The sequence below is a fragment of the Miniopterus schreibersii genome, assembly GCF_964146895.1.
Source record: "Miniopterus schreibersii genome assembly, chromosome: 9".
Classification (NCBI taxonomy): Eukaryota; Metazoa; Chordata; class Mammalia; order Chiroptera; family Miniopteridae; genus Miniopterus; species Miniopterus schreibersii.
In genome coordinates, this window is record NC_138118.1 from 81,762,104 (window position 1) to 81,789,188 (window position 27,085).

Consider the following 27,085-nt stretch of genomic DNA (forward strand, 5'->3'; position numbering starts at 1 on the left):
CCGCCGTGTCTGGGCGTGTGGGCCCGACTCCTGTCTGCTGGTGGCTGATCCAGGCGGCGGTCTCCAGGGCCCGGCCATCCCGGGGATGCTCTGGGGCGATGGGTGGTGGGTTTCTCGGCTGCGCTCACATCCGCTCTCTGTCTTTCAGGAGCCCAGCCGCCGGGGCTGCCCTATTACACCGACCCCGGAGGAGCGGGGATGAATCCTGCCGGGAATCCCGTGGCGATGGCTTTCCAGGTCCAGCCCAACTCACCCCACGGGAGCGTGGCCTACCCGCCGCCGCCTTCCTACTGCAACACGCCCCCGCCCCCCTACGAACAGGTGGTGAAGGCCAAGTAGGGGGCATGCAGCCCGAGCCTCCCGGCTGCCGTCCCTGTCTCCGTCAGTGCTCGTTTCCGGAATGGCCCGGGAGCCACCAAGGGCACGTTCCTCTTGTTTCTCTTTGATGTCGTCAAAGCAAGCACAGCTCCCTCTCCAGTTTTCTCTAGGTGACCAATGTTTGAACTCGCCCTGTGTCCTTCTGTGTCTGATATAGCTTGTGCTTTGGCAGAGTGTGGACGGTCCCCGAGGGTTGGCACCTTAGGGTGCACGCCCAGATCCTCAGGACAGGCGAGCGAGGGCCGACGTGTGTGGGAGGGCACAGGTGAGCTCACGGGCGAGGCCAGGTGCCCTTCCCTGGGGAGATCCCCCCACCAGCCGGGGAGCCCCGCACACAGGCAGTCGGCTGGATGAGGCCCCTCACGGTCAGTGCTGCAGGGACGTTTGGTGGACTACAAGCCACTCTGCACTTTTCTGTCCCCATCACTTCCCGAGATGAGGGAGGCGCCCCTTCCCCACAGCCAGGGCGGGGGGCGCCGAGGATCCGAGCGAGGCCGTGGGGGATGCCTGCAGTTACCTGGAGATCACGGAGGAAAGTGCTTAAGTTCATGGGAAACGGCTCCTTGCCTCCAACTGGCACATTGCATTTTAGGAGCTCTTGGTCTGACTTTGGGAAAAATCGTGTTCCTCCCTTTTTAGTGCATTTATGGAAGTTCCCACACGTGTGTAGAGCCCTGTCCTTTGAGGTCTGACTCCAGTAAGTGTCTCAACTGAATGTCAGCAGCTCTCGGGTCTCCACACCCTTCCCCAGGCCGCTCTGCCGTGGGGTTTGGTAAAGGACACTTTCAGAGAGAAGGCGTCTCAGCAGGTGTGGCCAGCGGCTGAGCCACGGCGGGCCCGCCAGGGCTGCGTGTGCCCAGTGTGATCTCGGCAGGCACCTGTTGGGCCCTGAAGAGGACCTTGCTAAGACAAAGACAGGACTGTAGGTAGATCTCTTCCAAAAGTACCGAACAGGTTTCACCGACAACTTTAATCAACATTCGAATCAAGAAGACGTGGTTTGAGGTGCAGACCCTGGCCAAGAAACCCGCCTCACCGCGGGATCCTGTGGGTTCTCCCCAGGATTGCTGAGGGTCGTCCCCGGGGTTGCGGGTGGTGAGCAGGGAGGTCCTGATCCCGGTGTAGTCGGGACCGCAGGACTGAGACCTGTCGGGTGGAGCGGAGCAGTGTGGCCGAGGCACGTAGATCCCTGTGTGTGTGGTGGTCGGACAGCAGGGTGGGGGGTGGGGGGAGCCTACTTTTGAAATGAACTCATCGGAGCCTCTTGAGAAATTGTGACTCACTGGAATGGAGCATCGAGACACGTCATTGGAGGGGGCACACGGGACCACCGTGACTGCTCAAAGGGACGTCCTGTGAGGATGTGAGGATGGAGACGGAGCCTCCCGGGGAGTTCCACGGGAAAAGCCTGGAGCCCGACCAGCGCCTGGGAAACATCATCAGCGCAGACGAACCCTCCTGCCACCTGTGAACTCCCGCCCCCGACCGCGGGCCCTCCCCGCACCCGGGGCCGTGAGTGAAATGAGTTGACAAAGCACCACATTTGCTGTTTACAAACGACAACAGCCTGGGTCTGAAACATTCCCTTCCTCCAGGTCATTGGTTTTGCATTTTTAACTTCCACTGGTCCCTTTGCTTTTCTTTTTTTAAATAACGGAGCACACTGGGAGCTGCCTGGGCCCTGGACCACGCGTGGGTGGGTGAAGAGGCCTCACGTGTCCACGACAAAATTTTGTGTACCTTTTTGATAGCAAGTGATCCTACGAGACTGGATGTTCAGTAGCGCCCCACAGTTTTCTACTCCCGCGTTTGTGTAAGACGTTTTGCTCTCCCTTGAACCTGGGTGAACCCTGCTCGGGAGGACTCGGACCCCGCGCGTGGGAGGTCCTCGTGCCGAGGGTCGGGCCTGCCGTGCTCCTGGCCCATGGGGTCCGCGGGGAGGAGACTCGGAGCAGACCTGCGTGTTTCTCCTCCGCAGCACCCGGCTCCTCTCCTCTGTTCTCTTTTGATAGGGTCCTGTTTCCTATGTCTGCAAAATAAAATTGAATTTGGACGTGTGCTTTGGCTGGCTGGCTGGGGCTCGGGAGAGGGCGGAGGTGAAGCACCGCCTGAGGAGGCGCCTGCAGCGGGTGGTGCCCTCGGCCAGGTGGGGGCCGGGTGGGTGGTCACGCGGCCAGTCTCGGGAGAACCGGCCGTTAGATGCTATCGGAGACCATAAGAAGTCTGGGTTCATGAACACGTTTTAAAAATCGGGCTGAGGAAAACTGGTCTGCGGCAGGCAGGGGCAGCATTAATGAGTAACCCGCAGCTAACAGACACTGCTCGGGGCCTGCACTGCTCCCCACAGGTCGCAGCCGTGACCGCAGACAGCTTCGCTGGCCAGGAACTGTGTGTCTCGGCCTAGCGAAGGGGTATCTGCCGCAGTTAGCTGCGCTGCAGGTGAAGCAATCTCGGAGACGACGCTGGAAAGCAGCGTTTCGTAACGGGCCGTCTTCAGACAGGACAGGAAATGCGCCAGAAGAGGCCAGGCCGCTTGCCCGTGGCTAAGTCAGGGCTTGACACGCCTCACCCGGGCAGCGCAGCTGGCCCTCAGCTTCCCCCAGAACGATGGGCTACGCGGCCGAGGCCATGACCGGAGATGGTAAACCCAGTGCTCGCTTTCTTCTGCCTCTCGCATGGAACTTCAAAAAGTCCGTAGTGGCTCTCAAGGCACGAAGGTGCAAGAACAGAAACTTTGAGAGGTTTCTGAACTAGAAGAAGACGGATCTGAGCAGATGGAGCTGCATCTGTGCAGAGGAGGCGTCCGGGGAGATGAGAGCTGTTAGAGAAGGTTCCACGCTGAGGCCTGGCAGGTATGCTGAGCAGGGGTGGCCACGGGCAGGTGGCAGGTGTCCTAGACACCAGGGAGGTGGAGGTGCCCTGTCCCCACCTGTCTCCCACGGAAGCCGAGGGTTGGCTGCAGAAATCAGTGAGCCTGAAGCCCGTTTCTCAGGGCACCCTGCCTCGGGAGGCACTGGGACCTGCACTGTTGACGTCATTAATTGTGAAAAGTGGTTAAGGGGTGTCAGCACCAGATCCTCCCGGACAGCCCACCCTTCTCCGGGTTCCAGTGTTGCAAGTTCCGGTTGCGCCCCTTTGGTTCCGTACACTGGGGAGGGGAGGGCGAGGCTTCGGTTCCCGGGCAGCTGGAGGTCAAAGTTCTCTCCTCCGCACGTGCTTTGGCTACACAACATTCGTTTTCTTCTCTTATCTCTGAAAAGCAACTCAGGATCTCGATAAACAGGACAGGAGCATTTTTGAGCTGATTCTGCAGTTAGACATCTCTATCTCCTTTTTCTCTCTTTGCTTTTTAAAAAACCACGTCCTGCCCGGCTGGCGTGGCTCGGTGGTTCAGCACTGCCCTAGGATCCAGGAGATCGGGGTTCGATTCCCGGTCAGGGCACACACGCAGGTTGTGGGCTCGAACCCCAGCAGGGGGCGTGCAGGAGGCAGCCGATCAATGACTCATCATTGATGTTTCTCTCTCTCCCTCTCCCTTCCTCTCTCTGAAATCAATATTTTGAAAAATAAAAATAGAAACCATGTCTTTGTCTATACCACCGTGTGGAGTTTGCAGTTCGCGTCTCCACGGGATCTGCATTTCGCGTACACTGGCAGTCCTACAGAGAAGCGTGATCAGCTCAGGCCCCGTTTTGAGGAACAGCTCGGAGGTGGCGGGTGTGTTTCCATCAGCAGGAACGCAGTGTCTGCTGGTCTCCGGGTGGCGCTGAGGGTCATCGCCCGGGCTCGCTGGCTGGGGGCCAGCAGTAACGCTTACATCCTGGTCCTTGAGATACATCGTGGGTGGAAGCCCCGAGAACCACGCTTGTTTGAACACAGTATAAAACGGAAATGTAAGGCTCCCGTGGGCGACCTAACGCTTAGGTTCGCAGCACACCCTCGCTGTCTCTGCACTAAGATGTTGTGGGGTCACTTTACCGCGCTTTCTAATAGCTCATCTCCCTCCCCTGCCCTCACCCTTCGCCGAGAGTGGGAGTTAGGTCCGTGTGCATCCTTGACCCGGAAGCATCTGTGCTACTTCTGTAAATTCGGGTCTGGTGGGATCTGTGCCCCGCAGCCTACCAGGTGGACGGATGACCCTGGGCAGCCCCCCACCCCGAGTTGCCCCACAGGTGCTGTGTCAGGGAAGCCGCCGCGGGGCTTCTGTGAGGGCCGGCTGAGCCCGCCAAATGCGACGCGGTTGACAAGGGTTCCCACAGCGCCCCGCTCAACACTCGATACTGTGCGTTAGAGGTGTGCTCTCAGGAGCTTAACCCGTTAGACGGAGAGCCCAGGATAAAGAATGGGGAGTCACTGGCTGTAGCCCTCAAGTAGGCCACGGGAAACGTTACCGATGACTCAGAATGTGCTGGTTTTAAATGAAATACCGCGGCTCCCTGGCAGAGCCGGCCGTCTGTGGGTGTGTGCGGCTGAAGCTTGGCACCAAAGTGGGAGGCGCAGGCAGCTCCCTGAGGATTGAGATTCCAGAAAAAAACGGGGATATGGGGCTGGAGTCACAAAAAAACCATGAAAGCTGCCTTCCCTGGGGGTGGGGCCGGCCTGCTGCTCCCAGGGAGTGCGAGCTGCAGAGTCAGCCGGTCCCCCATTGCAACCCTTTCCCCTCGAGCATCATCTGAGGTCATCACTTAACCCCTCACTTCAGTGAAGGTCACCTTTGCTTTGTGAACATGCGCACGGTGTTCGGTTCTTCACTTGGGTTATTTCATCTCATCCCCCCCAACCACCCTGGGAGGCAGAACCGAATGTACATGAGCCCTGAGCCCACAGCAAGGACAGCAGGAGCCACCCGGGCATTACCCAAGCCCTGGCCCCAGGCTGTGGGTCTCCCTTATGTCCACAACCACATGGGCCCCGGATGCCATCGTGCCAGGCACCCTGTGTCCAGACCAGCCTTTCTAAGGTGACCAGAGAACCAGGAGAAGCAGGGGCATGTGTTCCTGACATGTCAGGTCCCCAGACCAGCAGCATCAGCACCACCCTGTGACTGGAGAGGAAACGTCAGGCCCCACCCAGACCTACTCGATCAACCCAGCCCAGAAACCCCGCGTTTAAACAATCCCTCCGAGTGGCTGCTGGGCACCCGACACTTGAGAACAGCTCATCCACCCTCCCTCCCTCCCGGCGACGTTCCCTTTCTCCTGCACTCCCAGTCCCTGCACCTCCTCCGACACCTCTGCCCGGCAGATGCTGCCTCTGAGAACCCTGAAGAAGCCAGAACTCGCCGCTCCCACCACCACCTCCACGCCCACCCGCGTCTGCGCCCATCTGCCAACCAGGGACGCGGTTCGCCCGCGCTCTGGGCCGGCCGGCCTGTGTGCAGGCGCAGCTCCCGTCTCCTCTCCTCGTTTCTGTTCCTCGTCACATTTTCAACAGCTGCCCACCGGGTCTCGCCCAGGCACTTACAAACATGCTATTTTTCTGAACTTAAAAAAGTATTTTCTTGATCCAATTTCTCTCACCACGGCCCCATTTCTTTCCTCTTTTGCAACAAAACTCTTTTAAAGTGTCATCTATACTCTGACAGGATCGCCAGTGACCTGGCTGAGCCCAGCTCATTGGTGACGGCATCACCTCCAGGTGACAGCCCGGGCCGCCCGAGAGGCGGTGAGCAGGCCCAGGACAGCTGCTAGAATGCAGCCACGAGGCTCTGCGATCGCGGAGGTCAACCCAACGTGAAAGGAAACGGTCGTGACTTAGAAACGAGTGTCCGTGACGAGGGCTCCCGTACCGTTTAGAGATGGGCCACGTCAGTGTCAGCCGGGCCGCACCCTAGGAGCCCGGGTGTGGAGACTCGTCTTCTACGTCAATCTTCCTCCTCCTTTGAGGGAGGAGTGGAGGGGGGACCGACCGATGACATCTAGACAAGGGCCAGGCACCCGGACCTGCTTCTTTCATGACCCGGCCTCCGCTCGCCAGGCGACAAACTCCAGACCAACCCTCCCACGGGGAGAAACCCTCCTAAACACGGGACTGTTTCAGAATTACCGAGTGCACGCTAATCCAAAGTGGCGCCCGTTTTAAATAAACGTCAGGTACCACAGGTTCTCGGTAGGACAGTTGCCCATGGGCATAAATGAAGACCAGCGCCTTTATGCCGAATACATTTCCCCACGCGAGGCTGTCATCGCTCACACAGCGGACAAAGTGTAGGAACTGTGTTGATCCCAAACTTGTAACTGACGGAGTTCTGACGGGGACAGAGGACCAGGGGAAGACTTTCTGCTTGTCACCCTCTGGAATTTTATTCACTGAACTTAAAACAACACGGGGAACGATACGGGATGGAGGTGCACCTGCTTTAGTAGCGCAGAGTGAACCGAGAACTGCCCAGGCCCGTCGCTGCTGCCTGGTCCACAGCGTGGTCACGAGGGGCTTTTCCTTGACTGCTGTCCCTCACGTCCTGAAGCCACTCGCCAGGACCCCAAGGAGCCCAGGGGACTTCGAGCAAAGACCCGGACCCTGCTGAGGTCGGGAGCCCGAGATGCGAGGCACCCCAGCTTCTCAGGAACACCAAGGGGAGCGCGGCCGGGTGGCTCAGGTGGCTGGAGTGTCATCCCGCGCACCCCAAGGCTGTGGGTTTGGTCCCAGGTCGGGCGCATACAGGAGGCAGCTGAGCGATGGCTCACTCACATCCATGTTCCTCTCCCCCTCTCCTCTCAAGTCAACAAACGTGTGTCCTCAGGGGAGGATTAAAAGAAAAATTTAATAAACCACAACAACAAACAACACCAAAGTGAGCACAAAAACACTTGTGGGAGGGCCTCGCCCTCCAACCGTTCCAGCCAAACCCGCTTAGCTCGGCCTCTCAGCTGGGAGTGGCCCTTGCCTCACGCTCGCCTGAAAGGGACACACAGAAGTGCTGAAAACTGATCACTGGGTGTCACCAGGGCATCTTCCCGATGCTCCCGGCACGTTAGCGCAGACGGTGCTCCACCGTGAGGGTTATTTACAGAGGGGGCCGCCCAGGTCCGGGGTCAGCTGCGCCGGGGGCACAGGAGGGCTTTCTGTTTAGCACGACTGACACATACAAACAACAAACGCCACGAGACATGCAAACGCTAGGGAACCGGGTGTGAGAACCGGGTGGGCACCGCGAGGGGGCCTGGCAGCGCAGGGCTCGAGGGAGGAGCTGTCACTCATGCTCTGGGTCGCGGGTCTCCGCACACGGGGGCCTGAGCCGTGTCTGTTCTCCTGGCCCTCTCGGGATGCACAGCTGGTTCTCGGTCAGGCACTGAGCAGTCTGTGGCTTTTGGTCCAAAAGGGTCCCTTAGGAGTCTTTTTACACCTTTTTATCCGTCGGCGAAGAGCCAAGTTCAAACGCCGGAAACCGTGAGGTCTCGGGTACCAGGATGTCGGAGAGGAAATGGATGGCGCCAGCCATGCCTGCAAGGTCAGACGGGGGCCTTTACGACGACGCCGAGGGGACACACAGCGACCTTCACCACCTCCTCTGTCGGGCCACCCCAGGTAAAATTCACGCGCACACACATACGCGCACACACACACGCACGCACGCGCACACACGTCCCCCCAGGAATAAAGGGGCGGCCTCCCTGCGGAGCTTGTCTTGCTCTCCTGAATTACGTTCTACCTGCTGTGCCCGCAGCAGGCTGTTAACACTGTTTGTTGACTTCCTGTCACTGCTCTTGTTTTTCAGAACTTTCTTCAATATTCTCTTACTACTTTTTCCAACTACTACTATTTCTAATTACTACTGCTTTTTAATTGCTAGTACTGATTAGTCACACTTCTTTATATGACTTGAGCAATTAAATACACGTAAGTAACTGACGAGGTCCCCGTGACAGACACACACCACCCCGCACCGGGAACACAGAGGCTGTGGCTTATCGCCGCCGTCCCCAAGGAGCCAGCGTTCCCCGTCCTGTCCGCACGTTTGCTTCACAAGAGGCCCAAGGCACTTGGAAGACATTCGCAGGAGCAGGGAACGGGTGCCGTAAAGAGGCTGGGTGGGCTCCTCAGCAATAAACTACTGTGTTGTCAGCTGCGGAGTCGTCACCCAAGCAGTGTCACAGGTATCGGTGACCGTCACGCAGGGACGGGGGGCCAGACCCACGCACCCAACACCCAGAGCCCCCCTCACCTTCAAAGAGAGAGTAGGGCCTGTCCGGGATGCGGCACCCGTGGGCTCCGTAATCCAGACACCACTCTGCAAACTAAGAAGATACATCTTTTCAGGGCTGGAGGTTTCACCCGGAGAAGAGGCAACGAGACATCACGACGGCTTCACCGGGGGCCCCAGCAGGCAGAGGGGGTCGTGGGCAACGGAGCGCGGGCCCCGGGCCGAACGCAGGCCACCTCTCCTCAGCTGGGGAGGCAGACTGCGGGCGTCCCTCAGGCTGAGCCTGGGCGGAAAGGAGTCGCCGTGCAGGTTTCGGGGAAGGTCGTTCCCGACGGCACAACCAGCTGGCACAATGCTCGGGGGGACACAGGCGCGCCCGCTGGAGAGGTGGGCAGGAGGGAGCGTGCAGTGTGAGGCCGGAACGCGGGGGGCAGAGGAGGGGCGAGGGCCCCGGCTCCGTGAACCCAGGAGCGTGGGTCCCACTCCGGGGCGGTGGAGAGAGGCCGGGACAGGCCGTGCCGGGAAACAGCAGCAGCAGTGCGGCCGGGGGCACAGGGTGACAGGAGGCTGCCAGGGGACTCTGCCTGGAGTGTCCAGACGCTGTCTGGTCGGCCGCCCTCACCTTGCAAGCCCGGTAGAGGTACTTCTTGTCCTGTGTGAGGTGGTAGAGGGACAGGAAGGAGTAGCCGTTCCCGGCGGTCCCGTGGCAGACCCCGTAGCCCTTCCGCAGCAGGCCCCGCTGCCAGATCACGTCGCTGCACTCCAGCGCCTCCTTCAGGTACTTCTCCTCCTTGAACACCTGGTGGTGAGAGCAGCAGGGCTCAGCGGGGCTCTCGGCAAGTTAGCGACAAAGTCCCCTCCTGGCTAGGAAACTGCACGGCCCTGGGGACAGACACACCACCAGCCACTCCCGCTGCAGCTCCGACCATCTCCGTCTGTCCGTGCACCACCATCCTCCGTGGAGCCCGTGACTGCAGGTCATTCTAAAGTACAGCTTCCCGAATGGCAATGCCGACCGAGCCAGACCGAGGAGCCGGTGCTGAGGACAGGGTGTCGGGACTGGACCCCGGGCGCCCGTGGCCGTGGGGACACTGACCTTGTAAGCTTGCATCAGCATGTGGATGACCCCCGGGGCCCCGTGGCACCAGTGGACCAGCCGGTCCGTTTCGTTGCTTAGCGAGGACGGGTAATTCCCGGAGCGGAAGCGTTTGTGGCGCAGGTAATCGATGCTGGGCTTCACCATCTCCACCAGGGTTTCTGGGTCCACTTTTGCTGCTGGCTTTAAACAAACAAAAATAAAACATTCAATCTATTTTTCTAAAGTTTATTTTTTTAAAAAAACCTCTGTGCCGTGGCTAATAAAGTACCAATTACCTGGAATACTGAGGTAATACTGACACATATAAAATTAGCATTAATTCAATCATTGGGTCATTTAACGCTAGGGCAGGGCTGTTTTATTTCAGCTCTGATGCTGCAGCTGAAGTCTGCAGGCATCTCCTGGGGCATCTCTCTTCTTGGGGGAGGCCTTCGACTGCATGGATAAGGCACAGCCACCCGGAAGGGCAGACTGCTTCACTAAGTCCACCCATTTAATATAAATCTCACCCAGAATGTCTCACAGACCTGTTCAGAATAACGTCTGACCACGTCTCTCGGCACCGTGACTAAATACCAAGTGAACACACAAAGCTGGCAAACCACCACAGAGGGCTGGCTGGCTGTCGTAAAGGGGCCTTTCAAATACCTACACAGGACAGGGAGAGGCAGGGTAGGCCTTAAGGCTGGAGGGGTGTTGGAGCGATATTTGGGGCGGGGCCTTGGCCTGCCTGGTGGGGGGAGTCAGGACTTGTCCCGCAGATTCAGCGAAGACTGCGGGACAGGATCCCAACCTCAACAGTGAACCAGCGAGAAACCTGGAACCCGACTGACAGCAGGTTGGGGTGTCTGAGTATGAAGAGGTCCCTGCCCTGGTCGGGTGGTGGTGTTTTTTACATTCACACACTTGTATTTTTAGTCTCTTTCTGTACACAATGGCAATGATAAAGCTTAAAGATGCTTATTCTATGAAGTCTACACAAACAAGGAATTTACGTAAATAATTCATCCTACAGACAATTAAAGTTGAAAAATATCTTCCACATCCTCAGAGTCCACAGTATTTACGGTAAGTAAGCTTCCCTTCAGATACCAACTCTATGGTCTCAGCAGAGAGTAAAACGGTAAGCTTCTGTTTTCATCCAGGGCACGGTGGACACTGCGAGGCCCGCGTGCTCCCGGGAGCTTCTCCCTGTTGGAAGAGCAACTCCTTCCACCAGCAGCAGGACCCAGAGTGCGGGCGGCAGGCACCTGATCTGTACAAAGCCATCACCGACTATGCTCCCAGGAGTCCGCTGCTCGGGGGTGTGAAGCAGAGCTTAGGCATCATGACTCAAAGGAGGATCCTGGTTTCATTTCAGCCTGCGTGGCCTACATAAAAGTTTTAGCTCCGTTTTCCTATTTGATCTGCTATTTTATACTATATCAGTATTCAGAGCACTCTCACTTACCTGCATCAACATGTAGTAAATCCCAGCCATGCCGTGGGCTGCTCCCACATACTGCTTTCTGTGCCACTGATACAGCAGGGGGCAGCGCTCAGTCTTCCTTTCATCCCGGGACAGAGCCTTGCCGGACTCAATGATAGCAGTGACGACCTACAGGGATGATGACGCAGCTTACGGCTAAAAACTTACATTCTATTTTAGTTTAATGACCACTAACAACATGCCTTTGGATAATCTAGAAATCTTTAAGCACTCAGTAGCCAACACTGTTATCTTTATTTTGTAAATTAAGAAATATAGCCATAGAGAAATCAAAAGACAATCTCAGGGTAGAAAAAGACATTAAGAAGTCAGACCAGGAATCAAAAGTTGTCTGTATAAACAGTTTACTAGAATCTAGAAAAGCTTCCTATAAAGAATATTCTAGACTACTTAGTTGCTTTGTAGCTATGTTTTCCCCAAAAGACTGGTGATCTCCCATGAAAGGCTGCAGGAACCGGCCGTGTGTGGGCAAGGCTGCAGGAACCGGCCGTGTGTGGGAAAGGCTGCAGGAACCGGCCATGTGTGGGCAAGGCTGCAGGAACCAGCTATGTGTGGGAAAGGCTGCAGGAACCAGCCGTGTGTGGGCAAGGCTGCAGGAACCAGCTATGTGTGGGCAAGGCTGCAGGAACCGGCCGTGTGTGGGAAAGGCTGCAGGAACCAGCTATGTGTGGGCAAGGCTGCAGGAACCGGCCGTGTGTGGGAAAGGCTGCAGGAACCGGCCGTGTGTGGGAAAGGCTGCAGGAACCGGCCGTGTGTGGGAAAGGCTGCAGGAACCGGCCGTGTGTGGGCAAGGCTGCAGGAACCAGCTATGTGTGGGCAAGGCTGCAGGAACCGGCCGTGTGTGGGAAAGGCTGCAGGAACCGGCCGTGTGTGGGAAAGGCTGCAGGAACCGGCCGTGTGTGGGAAAGGCTGCAGGAACCGGCCGTGTGTGGGAAAGGCTGCAGGAACCGGCTGTGTGTGGGAAAGGCTGTGACATGAGGTCACTGTGGTGTGCAGAACTTCAGTTAGATCAGATGAAGACTCGCATATCTGTAATGAGGCTGTGGCACAGACACTGACTGGCTCCTGATATCCTGACTCCCTTCATACTTTTGGTAACTGTGCTCCAAGTTTTGGCTGGGCTCCTGACCTCTGAGCCCGAAACAGCTGGACTGTCACATGACTTACGTTCTGTAAGTGGGATGTGAGCAGAAGGAAGGTGGGAAACTTCTCGTTCTTGGCCTTAAAAAGGAAGTAGCTCATCTTCCACTGCCTCACCTGTGTCCTGGGCGACGGTGCTCAACTAGCTTTGGTCATACAGACAAGGACATGCCCGCAGGATACGGCAGAACAAGATAGAAGGGTCCCTCGCCATCTTCCCAGGACCACCTACCAGTTCAGACATCCCATGAGAGAGAAACATTCTATCTTTCTGAAGCCATGGTTGTTTGAGTCTAGTAAAAACAGCCAAATGGATACAGGCCTAAGGGGAGTGCAGATTTAAAAAAGAAAAAAATTCCTAGAAAGGATAGAAAGGAGCTATTCACAAAACTTATGAGATGCTTTGAGAAGTTACTGTCGCATGGGAGTGGAGTCCAGCCTCTGCTCTAACTATGCTGACAGACATGTCTGAATGGGAGGGGTGAGAGGACGCCTGCAGTTGTCGGTGACCCCACGATACCTCTTTAACGGCCGACTCACACACGGTGCCTGGCCCAATCTCCGTGTTCAGGTAGAGTAGGGCGTACAGATACCCTGCCCGGCCATACAGCAGCTCGTCGGGAAGGTCCGAATCTCGGCAGACGACGCTTCTCTGGAGCTGCAAGAGTCTACCCAACAAGAAAATGTCTGTTTTCCCAGGGAAGGTCTAAGACACCTTCCCGAAACTCTAAGTAACCCTGTTCCTTTAGGAGTTACCTGTTATTTATTTTCAATTTAAAACTGATTTTAAAAAATACAAAAAAAGCAGAAGACAAAAGCTTTTCCCCTTCACTGACTTCTCTCTCAGGTGTCACAATGAGGAACAAAACATCTTTGTGGTCACGGTGTCTACCTTACGCCTACCCTAAACCACGTAAGAGAAGACACTCAATTCTGAAATCCAGCATCAGAAGAGAGGGACTTAAAATCTAAATGAAAAGGGTAGTAAAATGTGGCCAATGCCTGGGAATGAGCCCAAGTCGCCTGTCTTACAACCAACAAGAACAGACTAGCATGAGCCGGAGACCACAGCCCACGGGAGTGAGCGCTGATTTCTGCTTGTCCAGAAAAGAACAGAAGCCAACAGATGCAAAAAAGGTCGACACTCGGTAACTGCCCCATAGCAGGTGGAGGACAACTGTTACAGTAGGTCTGAGGCACACAGGCTAATGTTCATGCACTGAAGGCAGCCAAAAATTACTTCAGAAAAATGACTGAAGTGACACAAAGAAACGCGTGCCCCCCCCCCCAAATTAGGGCCAGCGCAGCTTGGGCAGAAAGGGGGCACATGATCCCACACTCTGCTCAAGATTCACACACAAGCTCTTCACTTCTTGGAGAGATCTGTTTGCAACAGTAGATGAATTAAAAAATGATTTCCTTTTTCATCCTCTTTCTACAGCAAGACCTCCAACTGAGAATTTGGAGAAAATACTGCCAGTTTTAAACGCTCACTTTGCGATGCATTCCTGGGACTCGCAATCACTCCTGAGTTTATGGTACACCACGGCTCCCACGGCAAGCGGCCCGGCGTCTCCACAGAGGAACGTGACCCTGCGGCCATTCAGGTTCCGAAGTGTCCTCTTCACGTAATCCAGGGACCGCAGCAGGTAGGTCTGGTCACAGGTGACCCGGTACAGCTGCAGGTACAACAGGGCTATGCCTGGAAAATTCCCCGGCCCCAATAAGAGCATTAGTACCTTTCCCTTTAGGACATTATTTTATGTTTACAGGAAAAACCTACATAAAACCTACATTTCTGAAGGGCAACATCAAAGAAATGAGATCGCTTTCTTTTCAATGAAAAAAAAAACACATACCTCAGGGTAGAAAAAACTTAACACAGCTTTAAATATATTATCGTGCTAAGTGTCCCGACAGTGACCCCATATGGAGCCTCCTCGACAAGCAAGGGACAGCCTCCCGCTCATCCCCAAACGTTTAGCGTGAGCTCCTCTCAAGCTCAGGGTCTGTTTTTCGGTCGATGCTCAGCTGCACTTCTCATTTCATTCACTGCATTCTTCAGCTGTAGAATTCCTGTTTGGTTCTTTTTTAGGATTTCTCTCTCTCTCTGTTAAACTTCTCATTTTGATTCTGTTCTGTTTTCCTGATTTCAATGAAATGTTTTTCCGTGTTCTCTTGTAGCTCACTGAGCTTTCTTAAAACAACTAATTTGAATTCCTTACCAGGCAAACCACAGACCTCCGTTTCTTTGCGGGTGTTACTGGGAAATTACTTTGCTCCTTGGGTGGCACTGTGTTTCCTTAATTTTTTCTGTTTCTTGAAGTCTTGTGTTGCTGTCGAGCACCCGAGGCAGTCGCCCCTTCAGTCTTTACTGACGGCCTTCCGTCTGCCCGGCTAGAGATGCTGAGGGTTCTCACGCTTCTCTGTGGATACACCTGCTCGGCCCTTCCTGTTCCCTGTGAGGTGGGATTCTTACGACTGTACTTTCTCCAGATTCCAGGAAGCCGGGCTGAGTGCTGACGGCCCCCGGTTGGCTTTCTCCAGGGCAGTGCTAGATGTGCGGGTTTGTGTGCTTGACCAACTCTGCAGGGTTAAGCCGGCTTCTGCCCCTGCTCACTAACTGTCTGCAAAGGTCTGCATCACTGCCCTCAGGGGCACACACATTCTGGGGTGGGGCAGCGAGTGAGGAGCATGGAATATTATGTATAAAGTTGTTGAATTTTTTTCTTAAATTTGTATTAGATGAATTTTACATATAACGGGCCAGGGAAATCACACAACTACAACTTGTCACAAAGATCAAAGCAACAAAAGCGAAAAAAAGAAAAGAAAAAATGGACCCCAGGGCAAGTGTGCTCTCATTACACATTTTATTTATTTATTTATAAACTGTATTTATCACGTATATGTAGTTTTAAATATGTCTTTATTGATTTCAGAGAGAGGAAGGAAGAAGGAGAGAGAGAGATAGAAACATCAATGATGAGAGAGTCATTGATCGGCTGCCTCCTGCACGCCCCCTACCAGGGATGGAGCCCAGAACCCGGGCATGTGCCCTGACTGGGAACTGAACTGTGATCTCCTGGATCATAGGTCAGTGTTCAAGCTCTGAGCCACGCTGGCTGGGCTCGTTATATATTTTTATAGACAGCTGTATTTTAGGTCCAATAATGTTATAATAATATGACATTCTACATATTAAGTTTCAAACTTCCAGGCAGAATTTCTTTAGAAATAAAATTACAAAGCATCTCACCTATGAAGACTGTTCAAAATGTTGTTGAAAGGGTGTAAGCTTTACCATCTTACAAGAGAAAAATGTGTCAAGCCCAAGTCTCACATATCTCGATCTAAGAATCGAACAACCAGCCGCGCCCACCCCCGTCTCACCTGTCCAGCCAGTATACGCAGAGCAGTCATGTGGATCGGCCGTCTTCAGCCCTTCTTCCATCTGCTGTAGGAGATCTTTGATTTTGCTCTGGATCCGCCTCGTGAAAGTATGAATGATCTGAGAACCAAAAGGCATCAGTATAAATTGCACAAGAACAGGGTAATGTTGTAATAAATACTTCACCAGTCTAAGTCGTAAGATCATTAACAGGTAGAGGTCATATTACCTGGCCCATTTCAATGCTTCACTGGTTGGAGAGTGTGCCTTGGTTTTTTTAAGGTAAGTTTTTAAATGAGATAATACCCTACATACACTGTCTTAAGTAGGATCAAAAAAAAAAAAAAAAAAAAGTTGCAGAAACCAAAAGGAAAGAATCATTAAAAAATGGTGACTATGACTACACAAATATTTTAACATCTAAAAGTTAAAGAAAATAAGAGAGATGGTTTAAAAGTCAATGACAAAAACTCACAGACACGGACAACGGGACGGTGGTTACCAGAAGGAAGGGGGGGGACGGTCGTTAAGGGGAAGGGGCCAGACACACGGTGAGGGAAGGAGACTTGGCTTTGGGTGGTGGACACACGATGCAGCACACAGATCAGGGATCCCAGAAATGTACCCTTGAAGCCTACGTAATCGTACTAACCAATGTCACTCCAATACATTTAACTCGAAAAGTTAATGACAACGGGGGAATACTTGTAATATAAAACTATAAATAAAGAAGACCACAGCAATATGGAAATAAACCTAAAGTTGTCAATGTATCTCATAAAAAGAAAACAAATCAAAGGACAAGTATATGCAAAAACGGTCGATCACTCCGCAAGGAAGTACAGGTGCCATGGTGCGCCTATCAGGTGAGAAAGTGATAAAGTATTTAAAAATATTATGTATCAACACTGCTAACAGCTAAGGCTTGGAGTATTTTTGTTTATTGCTGGAAGTCTTCCTCAGGGGAAATTTAGCAAACCTTAGAAATTAAGTGATAGGTGCATAAGGTGTGAGAACTCCAGGCGGGTTGACTCAATCCTGGAGGCATCCATCATTTACATCTCAAAGGACGGCGAGGCCCTAGAACTGAAGTCAAATGAGTTTGTCACTTTCTGAGAAAGATTCATTTACATTCCAAAGGCTGAGAGTAGGATACGCCCAAGGACACCTTCTCGGAAGGGCCGGGGACACAGTTGCCTTCTTCCGTCCGTGAAAGGACCGTATCCTGGCTAATTGCATTTCCTTGAAAGACGTCGCCCTATTCTGGTTTCTGTGGTTAGGACTCCGACGTATCTTTTGGGGAGACAATCCAACCCATAATACCCTCGTTTTCGTGACATTCTGCGTCTATCAAAATAAATGTGTACTTTGATATTATCTATCTTAATTACATTAATAATGTAATATTTTATTAATTAAAAATATAATAACCAGCCAGTCATAAAGCATCTACACAGAAGATAGTGGAACTTAATTCACGTTCATTTTATCTTGTGATTTTGTGTAACTAAGAAGCACTTTCCACCTTTTAAAATCACCCTCCCCCCCCCATGTTCAAGAACAAGTTTCCACTTCCCCTCTCCTCCAGCAAGTAATCACCCACAGGCTCGGGTCCCCATCCTGGCGCATTCTAATTGTTTAACTGCACCGAGATAACACAAGCCCCATTAATTATTTGTTTTAATTTTCTTTTATATGAATCACTTCGATATACAGTTGGGGTCAAAGTCACATTTCCCAGATACAAAGGGTAAAAAGAAAAAATGTAATTTCAGCATCAGTGTTTATCTCGTTCTCTGAGGTGGAAGCCGGGACAACTGCTCCCCCGCTTCACTGTTCCCGAGGAGACTCAAATCTGTCCGGAGGTTGTTTCGCTTCTTTCACTAAACATCACATGGCAGCAGCCTCCTTACTCGAAGGACAGTATTGGGAGAGCAACTGATAATTACTGTGAATGATGGATTTTTTTAATGCTTCCCAGCATTAAATATAAAATTTTTATTATAGAAAAATCCGAACTCTAAAGTCACAAATATAACAGATGACGTGAAAACAGAGATGTAGAGAAAAATCAGTATTGGCATAGGAATTCGAAACCCCCAGATGGGCATCTTTCAAGGGGAAGAAAGGGGGGGAGACTGACTGGGGGCCGGCCAGGTACCACAAAGGCAACTGATGGCTTTATCTAACTCGGCCGCTCCCATCCGCCAGTTACAACCCCAGGTAAGGACGGCAGGGCTCAGAAGTCACTCGCCTCTGATTCTGTATGGAGACCCACGGCTCTTTCAAAGCCGCCTTCTCAGTTCTGGCAAAGTTCTCCCGGTGGCTGGGGAGCCGGGGCGGGGAGGTGGGATTGAGAGCCCGAGGTCCGCGGAACCTCCACCTGACCGGTAAACGCGTGGTTCCACCCAACCCGAAAGCAGTTGTGCTGACACGAACCTCTCCCTTCATCTCCCCTGCAGATACTGAGAAAGGAAACCTTGTTCTGGGGGGAGGCGGGGAGCCCCGAGCTCGCGCCCCTCGCTGCAGCCCGCGCGGCGCGCACGGCGAGGGGAGGTAGGAACGACGTTAACCAAAAGGGGCACTTTCCGTGTTGGGATTTCACCTGCTTCTGAAAAGAAGGCCCCTCCAGCCCTGCACAGCACGAACCCCGCAACCGCGACCCCTCCCCCAGCCCCTTTCCCCGTAAACCCTCCACAGGCGCAGCCCGCGAGTCTCCAGGGCTCCCCGGCGCTCGCCAGCCCGCGCGTCCCGGGCTGCGGTTCCTCCGCTTTCCCCGAGTAAACCCAACTTTCCGAGCCTGCCCCGGTCCAGCTCTTCGTGCAGGTCAGCACCGCCCTTCGGCCACCCACCGAGGTGACTATATTTTCAGACGCCCCCTTTCCAAGCCCTGGGCGCACAGACAAGAGCCATCAACGCGACCACGCTGCTCGCGGACGAGGCTCTTTCGCATAAACGGCCGGGGGCGGGCCTGACGCCGCCGCGGTCCCGGGAAAGCCGGGCGCCCAGCAGGGTCCCCGGGGGGGGGTGCTTTGCACGGGCGGAGGCGGAGCGAGCGCCAGGGCATCGCCTGGAATCAAAGCTATTCCGGGGCCCGGTGACTTCCAGGGGCGCAGAAACAGGGCGCCCATCAGGGGACTACGGCGGCGCGAGGGGCCCGAGGCGCTCGGCGCGGGGCAGGTGGCTGCAGAACACGCGGGCCGGGTCCCCGGGCTGGGCGCCGGGGGAGCGCGCGGCTGGGATCCAGCGCGGACACAGGTGCGCGCTCGGCGAGGCCGGGCCGGGGCCCTGGGCGGGGCGTGCGCGGTGACGTCAGCGCGCTCCGGGGCGGGGCAACACGTCAGCGCGCTGCGGCGGGCGGGGCGGGCGGTTGGGCGCTACCATTGCTCTCGCTCCCCCCGGCCCGGCGCGGCCCCGGCCCGGCCCGCGCGGCGCCGACTCACCTTCCCGTCGTGGCCAAAGGGCAGGCCGAGCTCGTCGGGCTCGGGGGCGGCCCCGTCCGCGTCCTCGGCGCCGGCGGCGGGCGCGGCGGCGGCGGCGGCCTCGTAGTCCGCGAAGGGGTTGGGGAAGGCGCGCTCCTCCATCTCGGCCTCGCCGCCCAGGTGCAGCCTCAGCCTCTTGGACATGGTCTCGCCCATCGCCGCGCGCCGGGCCCAGCGCCGGGGCCGCGCGGTACGGCGCGCGCGCGGGGCCAAACCTCGGGCGCGGCGTTCGCCCCGGAGCCGCCCGGGTCGGCGCGCGGCTGGTCCCCCGGGGCCGCCTTTAGGGCGGCGGGAGGCGGCGGGGGCGCGCGCGGGGGCCTGGCGGCGGGGGCGCCCCGCGCGGTGCGAGCCCCGCGGTTCCCCGCCGGCTCCCGGCCTCCCCGCCCCGCTGTCGGCGGCGCGCGCGGCGGGGCCGGAGCCGCGGTCCGGAGGCGCCCCCTGCGGCCGGGCCCCGCGCACGAGCCCCGGAGCCGCCGGGCGGTGCGCGGGCGGCCAGGCGGGGGAAGGCGCGGTCGCTCGCGGCGTCCGCGGCCCCGGACGCGCCGTCATCCACCTGCGCTGCCTCCGGCCGGGCGGGGCCCTCGGCCCCCGGGGCGCCGGCTGCGGCTCGCTCTGTTCAGTATCAGGGAAAAATCTTCCTCTAAATAAATAAGTAAATAAGTAGCAGGACCGCCCCAGACGCTGCGGGGACGGCGGCGCCCCGGGAGCAGCGCGCCCCCCGCTCCCGCCGCGGGGAGGGCGTCGGGGAGGGGCCGCCGGCCGGGTGGTGGTTCCCCCCTGTTTGTTTTCAGCGCCTGTGTTTTGAATAAGCGGGTGTCGTTGTTCACGAGACGCGGGGAGGCAGCACGTAGCCATCCAGCTGCCCCCGCGCCCGAGGGTCCCTCCCTTGCCGGTGTCACCGCCCGGGGGGGCGACGCGTGTAAAGGGCGCGAGCGGCGGGTCTGCTCTGCACAGCGCGGCCCATCCCGGTGCCACAGGCTCCCTCCGTCCTTGTTTCCTTAATTATTTGGAACCCGAGCTGCAGTGATTTCTCCCGTTGGAGGGAAGGCTTTGCGGGCCTGTCTTCCCCCCGTTTAAACCCCGGTTGGGTGCCAGGTGGTACCAGGCGAGGAGCAAACAGATTCCAAAGATGGTTTCTGCTCGGATTCCAGACCCGCGGGCGAGCCGGGGAAGGATTAGGGCACAGGTGGTGGGGATGCTTTTCTGGAGCCAGCAAGGGGTGCGCTGATAGGACCTGAACAGTGACCTGAGGGAGGGAACCGGTGCCCAGGGAAGGCCCCGTCCTCTCCCAGGCCTGGCTCCCACTGCTGCCCATCCGCTGCCTCGCCCAGGGCACCAGGCTGTGCAGGCGGAACCCCCCTGACCCCGGGAAAGCAGTGTGGGAGGAAATCACTTTAAAAAAAAAACACCACGTCTTTATTGATTTCAGGGAGAGGGAGAGAGAGACAGAAACATCAATGATGAGAGTCATTGATCGGCTGCCTCCTGCAGGCCCTCAACTGGGGATGGAGCCCGCAACCCGGGCCTGTGCCCCGACCGGGAATCGAACCATGATCTCCTAGATCCTAGGCCAACGCTCAACCGCTGAGCCACGCCCGGCCGGGCAGAAATCACTTTAAAGGGGCTACTCGGCACAATATCCTCAGTTAAAGGAAGCAACCGATACCACCGGATCCCTGTTGGGCAGCACCCCTGCGGGTCCGCCCACCTCCCTGCCCCAGTCCCTGTCCTGGGGTCAGTCTTTCTCCCGCCCTCAGGGCCTTGTGGAGGAAGCTCAGTCCTAACCACTGGTGCTCACCCGCCTTAGGAGTGTTAAACAAAAAACCTTCGCGGCCAAAAGCTTTTCGGAAAGGAAAGGGTTTATTGAGCCATATGACAGCCAGAAAAGGACCAGGCCCTGGGCGTCAGTCTGAACCACTAGCAGTGGGGTGTGATGCAGACGACATGTCCCTGTCCCGGGGCTGGCGGAGCTCTATTACACAGTAAGTTTGGGAAAGAAAGATGTTTTGTTTTTTTAAAAATTTACATTGGCTAGAGATGGGGTGGGGGGTGGGAAAGGGTCAAAGAAGAAATTGAAAGGCAAAAAATACCCCGACTCCCAGGACTCCCTGGCAGTAACCTCCCACTCCAGTATTCCTTCCTGCTGACCTTGGAGATGAGCAGGATTATTTGTTCTTTGGTTCTATCCAAGCCCCTCACTGTTACTCCTCAAATCTCAATTCTAGTCCCATCATCTTCAGGAATTCTTCAGGGTCCCCAAAGCAGTTGTGTGTTCATTACCTCACTTGGTCCTCAGTGAAACCCCTTATTTTTCCAGCAGTGTGGAAGCGGGGACTCGGGACACAGCTGGTATGTGGTGGAAGCAGAGCTGGCACCTGGCTGTGGCCCAGGCCCACCTGGGACTAACCAACGTGGTTTGCAGGACAGCCTGACCATGCAAGAGTCTCACGTGTAGATAATGCACATCCCACACACCTGTGAGTGAAAAAGTTAAAAAGAGCAGCAATGGACAGCCACAGGTTGGGGGGTGGGAGCCGGGGGTAGCTCTGCTGCGAGCGGCTCATTGCCTCCAAGGACTCAGGCCACTGTCTCCATCCCAGGCCTCTCCCCAGTCTCAGATGAAGTAGGCGGGGTGGGGGTGGGGGGGTTACTGCTTCTGCACAGGGTGTGAAGGGGGCGCCACCTGTATGGTGCCGGGAAGAGTCGGGCTGGGTGGGTGCTAACTCCACACTCTGCCATTTCTGGATCTCGACCACGATCAACAGCCGCCGGATCCTTTGTGCTGCACGCGCCGTTGGTCCACCAGCAGAGGGCACCGCTAGCCTGCTGGTGTTTCCAAGAGCTCGGGCGCCTGGCCCAGGCGTTGCTCGGCGGGAGCTCCTATCTGATACAATGCAGCGTGGGGACCTTGCCTCCACAGATGGCAGGCACAGACCCTGAGCGTTGGCAGGCGTGGGCTCTGAGAGACTGTGCACCGTCACGCTGGGCTCTGATGTGGGCACGATGCGCCTGGGACAGCGGACACTCATCCGGACACCGGCTTAGACAAGCGCCGGCGCTGGCTGAGCACAAGGAAAGCTCTCCCTCTGTCCCCGTGTTACTACCCAGGCCCAGAAACGCGCCACCATTGGTACCGAGATAAAAACAGGTGGCAAAAATCGTACTCGTTCCCTCTTTTAGAAAAATTCGTCCCTCCAACAATTAGGCCGTTGAAACACACACACAGTTCCCGTGCTTTGCTGCTGGTCAGTGTCGTGTGAAGCTCACGGTCCACTTACTCCCAACAGGAGACCGGGGAGGATCCATGCAAGACAAAAATGGACAGCAGCCCTGTAGGGTGGCCACCCAAGGAGACCATACCCCGATTTCCAGGGACTCTTCCGCTGACGTTTCTGTTAAGGGCAACCAACCAAGAAGTGTTCTGAATGGTGCGCGTTTGCCTTAATTCACACACGAGGGGGCCAAGGCCGGGGGGCTCGCACCTCCTCTGCAGGCGGCTTTGGGGAGCGCGGCTGGGACTCCCTCGGGCCTGGAACCTCTGAGCCCAGCCAGAATGAACCCCCCAACCCCGCGCGGGCCATGTGGGCTGGAGACAGTCTCCACACCTGTTTTCCTGCACTGTGGCCTGGCCTAGGGAGAGGTCTCCCCATGCAAGTTCGAATGAATCTCTCCCTGCACCTGTCAGCTACCCCCTGCAAGGAAACATACGCTCTGGTGTTTCAAGCAGCAGTGCCTCAGGGCACCCTGACCTGACCTTGTGCTCCCCCAAATGATAGCTGCTGTAATTCTGATCCCCGCACCCCCAGTGGATCCAGCTCCACCCCACATTAACAAGGCAGGGTGACTCACGGAGGAGTTTGTGGGTAGTCCCTGCAGAGGGTTTACGTGGCAAACCCCTCGTTACAAAACCCTCACCACTCTTTCCTTGTCTCTGGATTCCTCCCTGGAGCCTGCAGCCTCATCTTTCCACCTACAAGTCCATGTGCCCGGGCCTCTCTGGCTTCACCCGTGTCTTCCTAGACCTCCCTACTGCGTGTCTTATGCAGAACAATCTCCCATTTGTAGCTTTACCTTCAGCCCTTTGCTGACCCAACAAGGATTCTCCATGGAATCGACTCCCTGCACCAAAGGCTGTGGGCAGTAAAAATGTTATGTTCTCCCATTTTTCTGCAGTAAACTCACGATTTGTAGCTGGGCACGTGGCCACTCAGAATAGACCACATTCCCCAGCATCTGTATCACCCGGAGGTGTGGCCGTGGCCGTGGGCGTGGGCGTGGCCATGGGCGTGCGTCATCCCCACGAGAAGGAAGGGAAGCGAGGACTCCACTTCCTAGAAATGTTCCTGGAGCAGCAGGCCCGCGCCTTTCCTGCCTTTGTCTCCGTTTGCCTGGAATGTGGGTGTTTGGACTGGAATTAGAAATACCACCTCGGATTAGGGGATGGAAGCCTTGTGCTGATCAGTGCAGGTGCCACCAAGGGGAAAAGCAGGGGCCCCTGATGGATGAACATTTTATTTAAATTAAAAGAAGAAAATCTCTTACGTTTTCTTTGTTTCACTTTTCCAACATGCATTATTTTTATAATCAGGAAAAAAACACACCCTAAAATTCCACCAGTTGAGGCCTATTTTAAATTTCACTTTCTTTTTTAAGAGTTCCATTGTTGTCTCACACCAAATAAAATAAATAAAATAATTGATAATGTAATTCTTAAAATATTCCACTGTTTTGGTGAAAAAATAAAAGGTATTGGAATGCTGGTAGCAGAGGTTAGATTTATACCCCCAATTTTTATCTCCCTAAATATTCCAATCTTTCCTGGAACCTCCCACGTAACTGACCCCACTGTCCTGTAAAATATCTGAACTCTGAGATTTCCCTTGACTGAAGCTTTCAAGGAGCAACGTGGACAAAGATTAGGGGACATGCAAAGGGTGGGGTTAGTAGGGGAAGGAAATACTCAATTCTTTTTGAAACTGGGCCATGAATGGGTCCAGCCTGCCTGTCACTACTTGAGCCAGTTAAGCAGAGAGGGTTGAGTCACGTATGAGCGTTTATTCCAATAATGCCGGCAGTGTGGGAGAGCAGCAGGTCATCCGCATAAAATCTGCTCTACCCCCACCCCCATGAGCAGCTGCTTATCCTGGTAGGACAAAGATCACATGGGAAAGTGGGCAAAAAGCAATGAGTGGGTGTAATGGTTACAGGTCACAGGCAATGCGGGCTGGGGGTCACAAAGGGCGGGTGCCTCGGGGACCCTATTGTTTCGGCAGCAAGGTTGATAATCTTTCCACGGGGATCGGCATTTCTCAGAGGAGGGGAATGGACCGCATCCAAGGTTACCTCTCCTGTCCCGGGGCGCACAAGTCTCAGCCAGGTTAGCAAGCGCTTTCTCTAATCAGAGCAGAACAATCACGCTTCACAGAGCATGATTAATGTTCCTAACGCCTCCCTAGTCCCGCTTTTCGGGGAGCTGATAACATTATTTGTCCAGAGAGAAGATGGTTGGTTGCTGGGTCTTTTACTCACTGCCCATCAAACTTAGACAAAAACAACCAGCACACCTCGGGCCCAGCCCCAGACGGGCGTGGCTCAGAGCCCAGGCCGCGCTCCTCGCCTCCGGGTGGGAGTGGGGTTGGGGACACTGACTACGTGCTGGCCCCCAAGTTCCGAGGCCTCCGCCGTTTGGAATCGCCTGGGGAGCCACGGCCAGGAACTCGGAGGGCGCGGGCGGGCGGCTCCTGTTTTTACAATCTTAGTGGGAGGTGGAGCGGTCCCTCTGCCCGGTCCTCCTCTGTTCCCCCTAAACTTGGGTCCCGCTCTGAAAGGAGGCGGCAATGCCGTCACACCTGATGGTGAAGCCAGACTGAGTTGTCTCTCGCTGTGCCAGGGTTTCCTCTTCTGGTTCTCTGAGGGTCAGAGTCTCAGCAAGCGCGGAATAGAATCACGCCTCCGCGGTAAACAATACGCCGGGCTCTGGTCCTCCGGCCCGTGCCCACCTGTTACCCAAGGAGGTCCCGTTCACAGAACCAGCCCTTTCCACTGCCTCAGATCACATGATAAATACTGTGTAACGTACAGACCGCGGGGCCAGCAGCCAGGGAGAGGTCGGCCAGGCTGTGGGGGAGGACGTTGCCTCAGTGGACCTGGGTTGCGGAGGTGGCCTGTGGGCTGGTCCCAGGATGGATGGAGAGGAAGGTCACCCGGGCAGAGCTCACGGCTTCCGGAGCTGATGGGCCCAGCAGGAGCTGGCGCAGGAGCCGGTGAGGGCTGGTGGTGGAGACGGACGCGGTCACACGAATCTAGAAACCAGACAGGGGCTACTTCCCGGAGGGCGTCCAACACCAGAGCCAATATGCTGGATGCAAGGGACGGTTGTGTACAGGGTCGGGAGACGGGGGAACAGGCGAGCCTCTTGCGTCAGAAGAGTGTGTAAAACACAAAGACCACTGAGGAGCGAAAGTCCCCTGGTCCTGTCGGCGACGTGGGGGAAGACGCGGGAGGAAGGAAAGGGACTCGGAGGAGGGCCTGTGCTGACCCAGGAGGGCGGGATGGGGCGAGGCGGCCCCGGGGGAGGACCCGCTTTCTGCCTAATTGTGCGCGGTTTTCTCTGGAAGGGGGCTGGGGAGCCAGTGAATTTGGCATCCTCGGGCACATTCCCTAAGGAAGGAATTTATAATCCGTCACAGGGGGGCCATGTATCCAAATCAGAGCCAGCCTTCCGGTGGCAGAGGCAGCCGGTGGTCTCCCAGACTGAAGGGAGATCTCCGGGGCGGGGGCCCAGCACACGGAAGGAAAGAGGCCCATCTGGGCCACTTTTAAAAAGTCCTCACCCGAGGGTGTGTTTTCATTGAATTTTAGAGAGAGGAAGGGAGAGGGAGAGAGAGAGAAACATCAATGAGGGGGAAACATCCATCAGCTGCCCCCTGCACGGCCCCCACCGGGGATCAAGTCCACAACCCCGGCATGGCCCCGACCGGGAGTCGCACCGAGGCCCCCGTGGTGCCTGGATGACACTCAGCCAACTGAGCCACACGGGCCGGGCATTATTTGCGCGTCACTGACATCTGAACACGGACGAGCAGGAACATTTCCTGGCACTTAGGAACGTGGGCTCCTCGCACCGGCTGGGCTGGTCCAGGAGACCTCCCCGGCCTGCGGGCCCTCAGGCGCCACGGCCCGGGGTGCGTCCCCCGCTTTCACAAACAGGAGCCCACGCAGTGCCGAGTGACGCCCGTGAGGGCGACAGCTGCCGGGTGGACAGGCAGGGACAGTGCCTGCGGAGGGGTTGGCATTGGACCGCCCAGGCCACAGTGACAGCAGCTGCGAGCGGCTGAGCCGTGAGGCGGACGGCCTGCTGCTCTCACGAGGAAAAGTTTCATTGGAAGCACGGTCCCCCTATGTGCTCAGGGACAGGTGCGCAGGTGTGAGGGACATCACAGGATGACCAGAGGGAGCAGAGAACGGAGCAAACGCCTCAGCAAGCGACTGGCTTCCTGACATCCAGCCCTTCTCGGGATGACCTGGCCCAGATTCTGTCCATGGACAAGCCTGCAGTCTGTCCCGGGTCTCCGGTGTCCTCTCTGTAAATGAGGACAGTGAGGCGCAGCCCAGTGCGGTGAATCGTCCTGGCCGCCAGCCCGCCGCGGGGTGTCAGGATTCCAGCCTGTGTGTGTCCAAGGCCCGCGGTCTCCTTCCCAGTTAAGGCGTTTTTAAATCGGACAAAAACGGGCTGGTGAGGTGGGAGGTCAGAGGCATGCGCAGGTGTGGCAGGCGGGGCGAAGTGGGAATAGAGTAAAACACAGGAGGAGCCCTGGTGGGTGGCAAAACCTTGCAAGAAGTCTGTCTTTGCTCTTCAGAAAGGACGTCTCCACCCGCAGACACGGGTGCTCTGCAGGGCGCCGGCCTGTGCCTGGGCCTGGCATTCCCGGATCAGCAGGCTGAGGGCGCTCGGCAGGAGGCC

The 27,085-nt window shown here is 56.1% G+C and overlaps 2 protein-coding genes across 2 annotated transcripts in view; one reads left to right on the plus strand and one right to left on the minus strand.

The window, feature by feature from the left end:
• Positions 1-2,436, plus strand: part of VOPP1 (VOPP1 WW domain binding protein) — a 30,581-nt gene extending 28,145 nt beyond the window's left edge. Inside the window, exon 5 of the mRNA XM_081147875.1 lies at positions 149-2,436. Within this exon, the coding sequence (XP_081004001.1) occupies positions 149-339 (191 nt within the window). The 3' untranslated portion in view covers positions 340-2,436. The remainder of the gene's footprint in view (positions 1-148) is intronic.
• Positions 2,437-7,122: 4,686 nt separating this feature from the next.
• LANCL2 (LanC like glutathione S-transferase 2) lies at positions 7,123-19,386 on the minus strand. Its single transcript, XM_081147864.1, has 9 exons — positions 19,084-19,386; positions 15,643-15,760; positions 13,744-13,951; positions 12,770-12,917; positions 11,071-11,217; positions 9,618-9,800; positions 9,144-9,320; positions 8,543-8,615; positions 7,123-7,821 (listed from the first exon to the last, which is right to left on the minus strand). Exons 1-9 carry the CDS (start codon positions 19,276-19,278, stop codon positions 7,718-7,720), a joined length of 1,353 nt encoding a protein of 450 aa, XP_081003990.1. The 5' UTR covers positions 19,279-19,386; the 3' UTR covers positions 7,123-7,717.
• Between the last annotated feature and the right edge of the window lie 7,699 nt (positions 19,387-27,085).

Coding starts and splice junctions, on each gene's coding strand:
- LANCL2 (XM_081147864.1), bottom strand. CDS start 19,278: ATGGGCGAGACCATGTCCAAGAGGCTGAGGCTGCACCTGGGCGGCGAG. Junction 9,321..9,617: donor TGCTGATGCAAGCTTACAAG/GTCAGTGTCCCC, acceptor TCTCACCACCAG/GTGTTCAAGGAGGAGAAGTA. Junction 7,822..8,542: donor GCCCTACTCTCTCTTTGAAG/GTGAGGGGGGCT, acceptor CTGACCTTGCAG/GCATGGCTGGCGCCATCCAT.